Source organism: Bubalus kerabau, chromosome 21, assembly GCF_029407905.1.
Source record: "Bubalus kerabau isolate K-KA32 ecotype Philippines breed swamp buffalo chromosome 21, PCC_UOA_SB_1v2, whole genome shotgun sequence".
Lineage (NCBI taxonomy): Eukaryota > Metazoa > Chordata > Mammalia > Artiodactyla > Bovidae > Bubalus > Bubalus kerabau.
Genome location: NC_073644.1, coordinates 35,772,007 through 35,785,564, shown reverse-complemented (window position 1 = coordinate 35,785,564; position 13,558 = coordinate 35,772,007). Strand labels below are relative to the sequence as shown.

Below are 13,558 nucleotides of genomic sequence, written 5' to 3'. Positions count from 1 at the left end.
GATTGGCTTCCGCGGCTAGTGGGCGGTCCCAGGGTGCGGATAAAGTTGGGTGGCGCGCGCGCCGCCTGCGTGGGGTTTCGGGCACCCAGGGTAAAAGCGCTGCGCGCTCTCGCCGCGGCCCGGGCGGAGTTTCCAGTTCGCTCTCCGAACCCGCTCGCCCTCTCCAGCTTCCCCGCGACTCCTGGGTCCGGTCCTTTTGGAGGAGGGGGGTCAAGGGCCGGGCCTCGGAGCCTCGAGCGTGTCGGAGCAGGCTCGACGCGCTGGCTTCGGGCTGCCGGGCGAGGGGCGCGGTGTGAGGGCCGGAGCCCGGGTGGCGCGCGGGGGCTGCAGGAAGCTAGGGCACCCGGGGCTCGGCCCCCGCTCCGCCCGGATAGAGACACCCGGAAACGGATTCACCGCTTCGGTGGCCGCGCGAGCCGGGAGTCTCGGAGGGGGAGCGGGCGGGCGGGCGGGCGGCTGCTGAGTAATCCCCGCGGCGGCGGCGGCGGCGGGAGGCGGCGGCCTGGGCGCCCACGTCCCCGCCGCGCGCGCTGCAGCCCGGCCCCGGCTCCTCCCTCCGCGCCCGCCCACCGCGCCCGCGCCCCGCGCAGGTAGAGCCGGGCTCCGGGCGCGCGCGGGGGCCGCAGCGGCTGCCACCCCACCTCACCTCGGCCCCGAGCAGAGCCTCGCGCGCCCATGGCCGGCTCGGAGCAGCAGCGGCCGCGGCGGCTGGACGACGGAGACGCGGCGGCGGCGCCCCTGCAAGACGCTGAGCTAGCCCTTGCCGGCATCAACATGCTGCTCAACAACGGCTTTCGGGAGTCGGACCAGCTCTTCAAACAATACAGGTGACCGGCGCGCCCCGCTCCCTCGCCCCTTCCCGGCGATCACTACTCCCTGGCAGGTCCTCGCTTCCCCAATTCGCATCCCCCGGCCTCTGCGCCTTGGCCCCGTTTCCCTTCCGCCCCCACCCAGGTTCCGCGGTCCTTTCTCTCCGCGGGACCCGCAGTCTCCCCTGACTTTCTCTCGGCCTCGTCCTGCCAGAGGAGCTCCCGGTGTCCGTCCGCTTCTCTCTCGCGGGTCGCGTCCCCCGCCGCCGGGTCCGGAGCCCGTGGGCTTTGAAATCTGGACAGGACGCGATTTGAGGCGGCAGCGAGCCCCGGACTTGCAGGGCCGTGACTCCGGCGAGGTGCGCCGCCCGCGCTGCCTTTGTGACACGGACCACACCAGCTGCAGCGTGCCTGCTTCGTGCTCCTCGCGTTACTGTGCATCGTTGTGCATTCCAGACGCTTTCATTGTTTGAAAACAGATATGCATAACTGCCTGGCCATGCAGGAATTAAAAAAAAAATCCAGCCGAACTCTGCTCATTCACCTCTGTCTGCCTTTTTTCTCAAACTCAATCCCCAAAATGAGTTGCTTATGCTTTTCAAGCAAGCGTATGTATTTATGATGGATTTCTCTTAACTCAGAGGTAGAAGAAAATGGAGAGATTTTAAACATACGTGGGAGTGAGAGAAAGCACACGTGTGTTCAGTTAATTGTTTGATTTGTCTTTTTAAAACATTGAAGGGAAAGAACTGAAACCTCGTAGCTTTCTCGTGTGTGTGGGAGGAGCCTTCAATTTCTTTGCGGAGCAGAAGAACCTGCTTTCTGGTTTAGGAAGCAAGTTTGTGATTTGCCCTTTTATTTTCAACGTTATATTCGAGCTATTCTAGTGTCAGGACTCGAGGCTGTTGATTGGCAGCTTTCCTGTCAGTGTTTTAAGGGCCAATTGCTGCCGGTCTTTAGGGCCGGTGTTTGGTAGGTTTTAGGGAACTCCTGTGCAGCTGTGATTGAGCGCCACTGCTTGTAAGCAAATGAGAGGAGAGCCCAGCCCGTGGGATGCAGGCGCCTGAAGTTTTCAAACATAAAAGAATGGTGGTTTCTACCGTTGGGAGCGTCCACAAGCTTAATGGCAAAGCGAGTATTTCACAAATATAAACTTTTCCACTAAGACATTTTACTTTTAAATCAGTTTTGAAGAAAAAAAAACCCGCAAATGGAAACTTCTTAGCTCTATTCAGAACATTTTATTTTTAAAGCATACAAATCTGATTTCAAGCCAGAGTTTCATCAGGGATTTCCAGAGGATAGATTTAAAAGACTTACTTGTCGCACAATCTCTCATGCAGGTTTTTTTTTTTTTTTTTTTTTTAGCCATCTGAGAATGTATTTAATGAGAAATTTTATTTACTGTGCTTTGACTTTTCCAAAAAGACATACTAATTTATGTTGTATGAGAGTGGATGGAGAAAGTCTTATAGAGTCAAGTTTGTTTTCTTTGGTTGTTGATCAAGATATGGGTACTTGCATATTTCAGTACTTCTTGCTTTGAAATGTTCTGTTACTTATTTTAATCATCTCTTCCCCCGCCCCCCTCCAATTGCTTTAATGTACTTAAATTCCTGTCTCATGGCTCCCAGATACTGAAAGCATGAAATAACTCGCTTTGCCTCATCTAGACAACTCTGTGCTCTGTTGTGTTCAGTCATGTCTGACTGTAACCTGCCAGGCTTCTCTGTCCTTGGGGTTTCCCAGGCAGGGATAGTGGGGTGGGTTGCCATTTCCTCCTCCAGGGGATCTTTTTCTCCCCGGGCAGGGTCAGAACCTCTGTCTCCTACATTTCCTGCATTAGCAGGTGGATTCTTTACTGCCGAGCCACCTGGGAAGCCCCTATGCACTATTACTAGAGGGTGTTATGAGTGCTAGGGAAGGCGTTTCTCTTCGAGTGTTGGGGGTGAGGGGAGGAGGTGTCCAGGCAAGATTTCCACTGCATAGGAGCTGTGGCTCTCTGCTTGTGTTTTGAAATGGGAACCTAGGATAAAGGAACACCATGTTGTGGTATCTCTTCTCTGCCAAGCACAGTTCGTTATATTCGAGCTATTCTAGTGACGACAAAGGAGTGAGGTGTATTTCGTCCTCACAGTGTTTTTAGTTACGAGGCACTCAGCTTCTCAGTGTTTAGCATGGGCCAGGACATAGGCACTGTGGTTCTAAATCCAGGGCTCTTTACATTAAACCATTCTGACCCATCTGATTGATTATATTTTGTAATTTGGCCCGTGACCTTGTTTGCCACCAACTTAAACTCTTTTAGGGGTGGATAGTAGTAGCGTCATCCTATCAGCTTCCCGGCAGCCAGGGCTGCCCTAGCTTCGCTACTTTTGTAGCTGCTGACTTTGGTTTCTCGTTGGCTTACTTGCCTGTAAAATGGGAGTCGCGCACTCCATAGGGTCGTTAGTATTAGAATCCATGGTAGCTGGCACCATGTAAGCCATCAAACACGAACTTTTGAACTTGATGCCTTCTCCACTATTATTGTACTTTCTACTTGATGGCATGGTTTGAGTAGAAGACAAAACGTCCTGAATGCAGATAGCCTTTCTCTTTAAAGTTGGCCTGGACTGTGTGCATGCTCAGTCATGTCCGACTCTTTGCTACCCCACGGGCTATAGCCGGTGGGCTCCTTTGCCTGTGGGACTGCCTCAGCAAGAGTACTGGAGTGGTGTGCCATTTCCTTCTCCAGAGGATCTTCCCAACCCAGGGATCGAACCCACGTCACCTGCATTGTACTAGGATTCTTTATTACTGCTGAGCCACAGGGAAGCCCTCACATAATGCATTTCCAACACTTAAGTCCTACTATGCCTTGGGACACTTCTCTTCCCTTTCCAGGGTTGAATGGCCTGCCAGAAAACCCAGCAGTGATTTCATACTGTTTGAGGAACACCTCAAACTCAGTTTATTTGCTGAAGAGAGAACAACCTGATTATCTCATTTCTTAGGATTCTTCTGTCACCACCCTTCCCTTTCCAGTAAACATTCTAGAATTTTATCATTACGGTTTAACAATAGAAACATTTGTCTAGTGTAACAGTAACACTAAGAAAATTAAGGCAAGAAGGTCACTTTCTCTTGCCACATTACTAGGATGATAGTTTCACCAGCAGCTACCTAATGAGAAATGATTACTTCGTAGAAACATAACCATGAAAGTCAGAATTAGGGAAAGCTGGGGTTGTATAATTTAGATAAGAATGTGGGCTTCCCAGGTGGCTCAGTGGTAAAAAAAAAATCCGCCTGCCAGTGCCGGAGACACAGCAAACATGGGTTCGATCCCTGGGTTGGGACGATCCCTTGGAGGAGGGAATGGCAGCCCACTCCAATATTCTTGCCTGGAGAATCCCATGGACAGAGGAGCCTGGTGGGCTACAGTCCGTAGCAAAGAGTTGGATGTGACTGAAGCAACTTGGCATCCACGCACATCCACAATAGAGGCTTTCTCTTGAGATATAAGACTCCATAGCTGGAATTTCAAAATACAGCTGCCACTTCTGTTGTAACTAGAGTAATAATATAACAAGCTGCCCGGTTGTTGATGCTGAGCCCCCATTGTGTGCTTGGAGATGTTTTTGCAGAGGCTGAGACAGATTGGTGCCGATTTAAGCCCAAGAATATATACCTTTGTAAGTGTGTGATCCTGATCCTCCGAAATCACATCCTTTGTGTTGGTCTGGGGGCTCAGTGCTGTAGTCCAGCAGTGCTCACTCCCCTTCCTACACACACACACTTTTAAGTGATGTTCATGTGTGTGATACACACTCAGACCTTTAGGAACTCAGACTTGTGACAAGAGGCTGTGGTTGTGTGCATGAGGCCGGCACTAGATTTTTAGGTGTTGAGTTGCAGGTAAGCTTGGCTGGTGGGGAGAATCTGGAGATGTAGCCATGGCTGTTTTGGCCTGTAGGACTAGAGAGAAGCAACGTGTAACCCAGCTTGAAGGAAAATCTTACAGAGGAACTGAAGCTGAGAGCCATGATGGGGTGGAAGTGAGCAAATTGAAAGAGAAGGAGTTGGGGGAGCGGTGGGGGAGGAGGAGAACGTGAGCGGAGGTGGGTGGACATGGAACTCGAGGAGAGAGATGTGAGTTGGCCTCTGGAGAAGGGGGTGGTGAGACCTGGCAGCTAATCAGTGTTATTAGGTTGTCACGTCAGATGGGCTTTCTACACTTGTTTTCTTCTCAGACCTGCTGCTTGGTCCACATTTCCTGTGAGTCAGTGTTGCCTTTCAGGGTGTTCAGTTAACTCATGCTCTCCATGGCCCTCACCCACCACCGTGTGGCCCTCACCCACCACCATGTGGCCCTCACATCTGTAATTAACACCCGGCTGCTCGAGCCTGAGGGTCCTGCTGTCGCCATCTCTTTCTCTTTGAGGCTTGAGATGTTACTTTTGTAATCAGCAGACTAGAAGGAGAGGTGAAACTCTGAACTCCAAGGAGGACAGGGGACATTTGGAGCTCCTGAGCTGAAGAGCTTTGCGGTTCTTATTTCACAGGCCTGGCATTTACTGTCCTTCTGCCCCTTGAGGCCACCATCTCCATCTCGTGCTTTAATTCCCAGCATTCTTTCTGACCCTAAGACATCTGTACTATTTACCCCTACCAATACGACTGCCACTTTCTGGCTCTAGGTATTATTAAAAAGTCCTGTTTGGTCATTGTCAGGTCAAACAAAAAGCATATAATTGAATGATCACTGATGATAAATATGCATAAATAAGGGCTTGAGAGAGAATTAGTGCATAGTTGGTATTACCAATTGTGATAGTTTTCTTTTCTGTCTTAAAGTATAAAAATGGCAAAAATGTATTAAAAACAAAACAACAAAAACTCATGTTTAAAATGAATGTATGGGTCCTAAAGTGTTATAACACAGTTTATGGCATATACAATCAAACCGTATTACATGTGGCCTTACTTGTAAGCAGGTTGATTATAGAGCCACTCTCACTGTAGACATGGCTTAGTATAATTCGAGGTTTCAGGCTAGACCCCATGGGCCAAATGTGGTTGACTGGTTTTGTAAAGGGTTTTTAAAAAAGAAGTGCTTTAAAAGATTTTTACTTATTTTTGGCTGTGCTGGGTTTTTGCTGCTGCACGGGCTTTCTCCCAGTGTGGTGAGTGGGGGCTACTCTCGAGTTGCACTTCTGCAGGACTTGCATTGCCGTGACGTCTCTTGTTTCAGGGCACAGGCTCTAGGGTATGCAGGTTTCAGTAATTGTGGCACATGGACTCAGTAGCTGCAGCTCCCAGGCTCTAGAGCACAGGCTCAGTAGTTATGGTGCACGGGCTTAGTTGCTCCATATGCATGTGGGATCTTTCTGGATCAGGGACTGAACCTGTGTCTCCTGCATTGGCAGGTGGATTCTTTGCCATTGAACCACCAGGGAAGCCCAGTAAATAGAGTTATTAGGATATAGCTAGACTCACTTCCCAAACGAACTTTTTGGCCAACCCAATATCTTCTTTGGTGGTTCAGTGGTAAAGAATCTGCCTACCAGAGCAGGAGCTGCAGGGGACCTGGGTTTGATCCCTGGTCGGGAAAGAACCCCTGGAGGAGGAAATGGCAACCCACTCCAGTATTCTTGCCTGGGAAATCCCATGGATAGAGGAGCCTGGCGGGCCACAGGTCCATGGAGTTGCAAAGAGTGGGACTGAGTGATTAAGCAACAGCAAAGTATTATGTGAACAACAACAAAGGATCTTCTCCATAAAGAAATGAATAGCTATACAGAGCCTACAGCCCACAAAGCTTAACATAGTTACTTTCTGGACCCTTACAGAAAGTTTGAAGTCTGGTACAAACCACTGTTCTCCCTGGAAAAACTTGAAAGGCTGGTGTAAGAGACCTGAACCCATATGTGTCCGAGCCTTTCGTGTGCCCAGCAGTGTGTCGGATGCTCTGGACTCCAAGGGGACCCTGCAGGTCGCCTGTGGGCTCCACATGATCTGGCTGCTCCCAGAGCTGGGTGCCTGCGCCTAGCTGCCAGAGGCTCCGGGGAGTCCATAAGTGCAGAGATGCAAGAAAGGAGAAGCAACAGGAAGCAGAAATGGTGTGGGCAACTGGCGGGAGGGAGGAGGCTCAGCCGCTGCCCTTTTCCACCCTCCTCAGTTCAGCGGTGTGTATATGCAAAGGTTGGGGCATTTTTTTCTCCTCTCAACTATTGCACTGTCTGAAAAGATTCTAATCAAATATTCATTTGGCTTAATTGGGATGTTTTAAAAAAAATGCAGTTGCCTGTAGAATAACGGGCTAGTTTACAGGAAATTATTAGGAAAAAGTGACCACTTCTACAGCAGGGGTGGGGGTGGCATGAAGCTTTCTCTTCCTCTAGTTATACGAAACCCCCTGTGGACCCCCAAACACATCATTGTGCTTCAGGGGTCAGACCTTTTGCACAGACTCTTAAAAAAAAAAAAAGGGCAGCAAAAACATTTATTTGGCTGTGCCGGGTCTTAGTTGTGGCATGTGGGAACGTTCTCTTGACTTGGGATTGAACCTGGGCTTCCTGCGTGGGAGCGTAGGGTCTTCACCACTGGACCACCAGGGAAGTCCCTGCACTGACTTTTAAATCCCGCTTTTTACACCCTCTGGAGATCAAACCAGTCAGTCCTAAAGGAAATCAACCCTGAGTATTCATTGGAAGGACTGATGCTGAAGCTCCAATACTTTGGCTACCAGATGCAGAGAGCCAGCTCATTGGAAAAGACCATGATTCTGTGAAAGATTGAGGGCAGGAGGAAAAGGGGACGACAGAGATGGCATTACCAACTCAATGGACATGAGTTTGAGGAAGCTCCAGGAGAGAGTGAAGGACAGGGAAGCCTGGTGTGCTGCAGTCCATGGGGTCACAAAGAGTTGGACACGACTGAGAGACTGAACAATAACAACAACTCTGTCAGGGTCGCCCTCCTACTTACCCAGTGACAGCAGAGGGAATATGAAGAAGGAATTGGCTGAGAAGGACTCTCGGAGAAGAGAGAAGATAAGGGAAGCCCAGAGAGTAGATGACTGTTATTTCAAAACCTTGCTTAGTGCCAGTTCTGCCCCGTGAAAGAGGTTGGGGTGCCCGGGGAGGAACTCCTCTCTGTCTTAGACTTTTTCCATTGCTTCCTCTGTCCCACAAGTTCACAGTATGCTGTCTGGCTGGTAACATAGGTCTAATCTGGGATCGAATAGGTCTTTTGGGGGTGGACCTGGGGATCTAATCCTTACTTAAAGCCTTATGATTTGAGGAAGTGCATCCCAGTTTCTGGACAGGAGACTTTGCATGCCTGTTCTTTGAGGTATAGTTGACATGCAGCACCCTCGTTTCAGGTGTTAACACAATGATGTGCTGTTTATATGTGTTGTGCAGCGATCACCACAGTGAGGCTAGTTAACATTTGTCACTGTGCAAGTTACAAACGTACGTCCTAGAAGGCTGTTCATTAATTGCTGTCTCGGTGTAGTGACTTCTGAAATCTGATTTGAAGACGGGACTGGACTCTCCTTCGTGTGTAGAGATGCTTGCTGGTTGGCTGACTCTACCCTTTTCCCTCTAGCTAAGGTTGCTTTCTCCATCAATTCCTCCTTGCTCAAGAATTTCAGAACATGAGAACTTGATACACAACAGGAGTTACTCTTGTCTTGCAGGAAAACGGTCAGTGTGTTATGACAGAGAAAGCCCTTTGAGAAGGTCTACTGTGTGCTGGACTCAAAGGTGAGAAACAGGTGCCTGCTTCAAGCAGCCGTTGCTCACTGAATACCTATCAATCTGCTGCACAGTCACTTTAGCAGTCTTACTCAAAGCTGGAATGTCTGAGAAATCACTGGTTTAGGTGACTTTTCCTAAGATACATCAAAATAGATACATAAGAATCATAAATTATTGGTAAATACTAGGTGGTACTTTCTCTGTGCTAGGTCACACACTCCCCGTGTGTTCATCCTCACTTTATTTTCCCCACAGTCCTGTGCAGGGTGCTCTTGTCACCTCTCTCTTGGTGGGGGGGAGTGGGGGGTGGGGGGCGGTGGGTACGTGGTGCCCAGTGATACTGGATGAGCTGCCCAAGGTCTCACAGTAAGTGGATGAGCTAGGTTTGACCCTAGGGTGTCCGGCTGCAGAGCCTGTGTTTTTAACCACTGCACCACACTCTCCTGCTTTTGTAATAACCCTTACACTATGAGAAGTTGGGTTGCATGCGGCTCATGTCATTTTGGGGTGAACTCCGCACTCCAAAATCTGCAACGCACACTCCGGCACCCGCAGGCAACCCAGTAAACCACCAGAGAGGTCCACAGGGAGTGTGTCAGCCAGTTTCAGATGCCCTGTCTTCCCAGGTGGCCTCAGGGTGAGGTCCCAGGTCTTGTCCTAGGATGGATGTGCTCCAGTCTGGCTGGTCTGCTTCCCTGCCTCCCTCCTGCCCCTTCCTTGGTCCCTTCCTCCTCAGCTGTGCTGGAGAATTTTGCATCATCTGACTGGTTCTGACTTGTCATTCATGACACAACTCAGGTTCCCAGGAGGAGGTGGTGTGGCCCATTGGTTGCTCCTCCATCCCTTCATCCAGCTCTTTGATGTGAGGTCACTGTTGACATGGCTGCCTGTCTGGGTGTGAGGGCTGAGATGGGTGGACATCTCGTTGGGTGTCCTGAGGTTGCTTGGACTCCAAAATCACTGCCAACAGTGACCACAGCCTCTGTGTAGTTAAGAGAAAGCAGGGAAGGCCTTAATTGAAGTAAGATAATATGCCACGGCAAGCCACAGGCTGTTGACATGGAGAAAATAAGGAAGCATGGCATTTTTGTAATGAGCCTATGTCAGGGTTGTGTCAACATAATTAATTCCTTGTATTAGGACGTGGGATGTATGCTGACAGAGGGTCTCACAAAACGAACTCGCATCTTTAAATCCCTTGGCAAACCAAGTCCTCTGGAGACCAAAGCCTGTAATAGATTTCTCAGATTAGAGGATGAATTGGAAAAAAGTTTATAGGGAAGCTGGGGCAGGAGATGTATAACACTCCCCCCAAGGGCAGTGTCAGAGTAAGACAGAAAAATAAGAAACCTCAAATAAATAATTACTGTGTGCAATTCTAATGATACAGATTTCAACATGCTACAGATCCTTAATAGTGGGTGGCAAAAATGAAGCTTATTCATGAAAATCCTTAATGAATTAAATAATGAAATATATGAACGAAAACCTGGTTTTTCATGGGTCTTTAATAATTTGGCTTTAACTATATTTAAAGGAATTTTCAATATCCCCGTGAAATTCTGACATGTGACTTTTGCAAACGCGGGCTGGCGTAGCTGTGGTGTGTTGTCAGCGCAAATGCCACAAGCGGTGTTGCTGTTGGAGGCATTGTTTTCTAAAATCGTGAAGACGTCTTGACAAAGGGTATATTTAAACAAGGAGAGAATGGTCTTGTGCTTCTGTGTCCAGGGAAGTGGATTCTAGAACTCAACAATGGAAAACGGTGTCATGCATGTGAATTTCCACAAGTTTGGAGGTTGTGCAGGACATGGGGTGATACTCAGGAGTCGGGCACGTTAAGGATGGCCAGGGTCCTGGGCGCATTCTGCTACAGTTGTTGTGTCGCCCCAAAACGGCCCCCACAGATTTCCCAAGCACCTCAATTAAGAGGTACTGGGCTTGCGGGTGTGGAGCTCAAGACAAGGTTTGTCTCTCCCAGGGCTGCTGGGATCAGCAGCAAGGAGAGGCAAGCCCTGGCTGGCAGGGCCACCGCAGGGCGCTTGTGCTGGAGGGAGTAGTGCCCCAGTGAGTCTGTGACCTGGTGCGAGGCAGAGTGCAGGGTAGGGCTCCTCCAGGGGTGGCCCCACTGGTTGCTGCTTCTAAACCCCGGCTTTTCCAGGTCACACACAGCTGCTTCTAGGGCCCAGACACCTCCAGGAAGGGATGTCAGCGCAGGTTCTTTTGTCCCCTTCCAGGTGGAGGGTGGACCCCTGGGGTCCCTTCCCGTCTTCTTTCTCATTGTAGAGCCAACCTGCAGGACCCGTGTCTTTCCAGCCTCAGATGATTTCATTTCAAAGGCCTCCTCTCCCGAGTGTCCCACTCGGGTCTTCCTAACTGTGAATCTCAGGGTATAAACAAGTCCATGTCCTTCCTAAGAAGTATGATTGTATTAAAAATCTAATCAAAAGGCCAAGATTGAAGAGGTGAGCGAGCTTTTTGCTCAGTAGGTTACTCCCACACAAAAGGGGTCAAAACCTCAGAAATTAGGATGCAATTGCCCCAAAGTTAGAGAGTCAAGGGGACCACAAAAGTGATTCCTCTAGAATGGAAGGAAATATGGCAGAAAGTGTCATGTTGATTTTCTGAAAGCAGCTAATAGGAACCCCACCACCACCATGCACACACATACACACAGTTTAATTTCAGGTAGGACACCTCCATACACAGACGCCCAGAACTTTCCATGGTCCCACCCTCAGCCACGCCATTACCTGTATTCCACGGTACATGTGCGCTCAACCTGTTCTTTACCTGCTTGATTGCATCATTGTACTCCTGGGTCGGGCTTTTCTAGGGCAAAGTGAATCTGAGAGTGATGCGTCTCTTTCTGGGTTCCCATGCTTAGTAAGCATTATTTGCTGTTCTTCCCACTTTGGCCTCTGATCGTCTAGACGGGTGCCTTTTGCTTCTGAATTCACTCTCTTGCCTCATTACTATAGCAACCCTCCCTCAGGTTTTACTTCCATGATGTAAATCACTCACTGGATAAATAGATTTTCAAATGTTTGTATCACTTCATCTCTATCATAAGTAAAAAATGTTGGTACTATTCTAACTGGACAGAAAAGGAGGAAACATGACTTTTTATATCCGAATCCAAGTTGAATTTACTAAATAACAGAAATTCGGGTCTTGGGAAGCAATTGGTTTAAATGGAAATCCACAGTGCATGGCATCTGGGGGACTGCTTCCAGGATAATCAGTCACTGTTAAGGCCTCAAGTGCTGCTTTTATGCCCTTTCCACCCTTGTTTGGAATAGTGAATTGCAAAATCTCTAGTTATGTATTGTCAGCTCACCTCTGGAGCAAAAAAGAATGGAATATCTTTGTGTCTTGTCAGTCATGCTCACCCTTAACTTTTGTTGTTACTCAGTTGCTCAGTCATGTCTGACTCTTTGCGACCCCATAAGCTGCAGCACACCAGGCTTCCCTGTCCTTCACCATCTCCTGGAATTTGCTCAAACTCATGTCCATTGAGAGCTTCCTAGGTGGTGCTAGCAGTAAAGAGCTCACCTGCCAATGTGGGAGACATAAGACATGCAGGTTCGATCCCTGGGTTGAGGAGATCCTCTGGAAGGAGGGCATGGCAACCCACTCCACTATTCTAGGGCTTCCCCGGTGGCTCAGACAGTAAAGAATCTGCCTGCAATGCAGAAGACCCTGGTCGATTCCTGGGTCAGGAAGCTGCCCTGGAGTAGGGCATGGCAACCCACTCCAGTATTCTAGGGCTTCCCTGGTGTTTCAGACAGTAAAGAATCCACCTGCAATGCAGAAGACCCTGGTTTGATTCCTGGGCCAGGAAGCTGCCCTGGAGTAGGGCATGACAACCCACTCCAGTATTCTTGCCTGGAGAATCCCATGGACAGAGGGGTCTGGCAGTCATAGGGTCATGCAGAGTCGGGCATGACTGAAGTGACTTAGCACGCACATGTCCATCGAGTTGGTGATGCCATCCAACCATCTCATCCTCTGTTGTCCCCTTCTCCTCCCACCTTCAGTCTTTCCCAGCATCAGGGTCTTTTCCAATGAGTCAACTCTTTGCATCAGGTGACCAAAGTATTGGAGCTTCAGCTTCAGTCCTTCCAATGAATATTCAGGGTTGATTTCCTTTAGGATTGACTTGTTTGATCTCCTCCTGTCCAGGGTACTCTCAAGAGTCTTCCCCAGCACTGCAATTCAAAAGCATCAATTCTTTGGTGCTCAGTCTTCTTTATGGTCCAACCCTCACATCCAAACATGACTAATGGAAAAACTATAGCTTTGCCTATATGAGCATTTGTTGGCAAAATGATGTCTCTGCTTTTTAATATGCTGTCTGGGTGTGTCATAGCTTTTCTTCCAAGGAGCAAGAGTCTTTCAATTTCATGGCTGTGGTCACTGTTGGCAGTGATTTTGGAGTCCAAGAAAATAAAACCTGTCACTGTCTTCATTTTTTCCCCATCTATTTGCCATGAAGTGATGGGACTAGATGTCACGATCCCCTTAACTTTATTGGGGTCTAAAAGAAACACATTGAACCCATCAGTTGCATACTGGCCTGACATATGACACTTGAGCTATCCAAGGCGAAATGGGGCTGGCTGTTGTAAGCCTACAATTATTGGAGAAATTGGCCATCTCCTGGCCAACACCAAGGTTTGCAGCAACTCAGTTGCCTAGAAAAGAACAATTATGAGTTTATAGCCGGAATGCTGTTTGCTTCAGCTCTCAACCATGGGCTTTCACAAGTTTTTTGTACTTCTGTATTGATGGTTGATGAGACACTCATTCCCTTGAATTATTAAAATTACAGATTGAGCTGGAAATTACTCCTCTTGAAAGACCGCAGGGAAAGGAGGAAGGAAGGGCCATGGGTGAGAGGAAACAGCTGTCTAAAATAGTTTAGCCAAGGCTTGGAACCTGCTGTGGTGAAATTCCTCCAGATTCTTGTTCTGGAGAGAGTATCAGTGTAAAAATGGC

At 48.9% G+C, this 13,558-nt stretch overlaps 1 protein-coding gene across 1 annotated transcript in view; it reads left to right on the top strand.

Moving 5' to 3' along the window:
• Positions 1-597: 597 nt before the first annotated feature.
• TTC39C (tetratricopeptide repeat domain 39C) overlaps positions 598-13,558 on the top strand; it is a 101,950-nt gene continuing 88,989 nt past the window's right edge. The window contains exon 1 of the mRNA XM_055559707.1: positions 598-827. Coding sequence (XP_055415682.1) covers positions 676-827 — 152 coding nt within the window. The 5' untranslated portion in view covers positions 598-675. The remainder of the gene's footprint in view (positions 828-13,558) is intronic.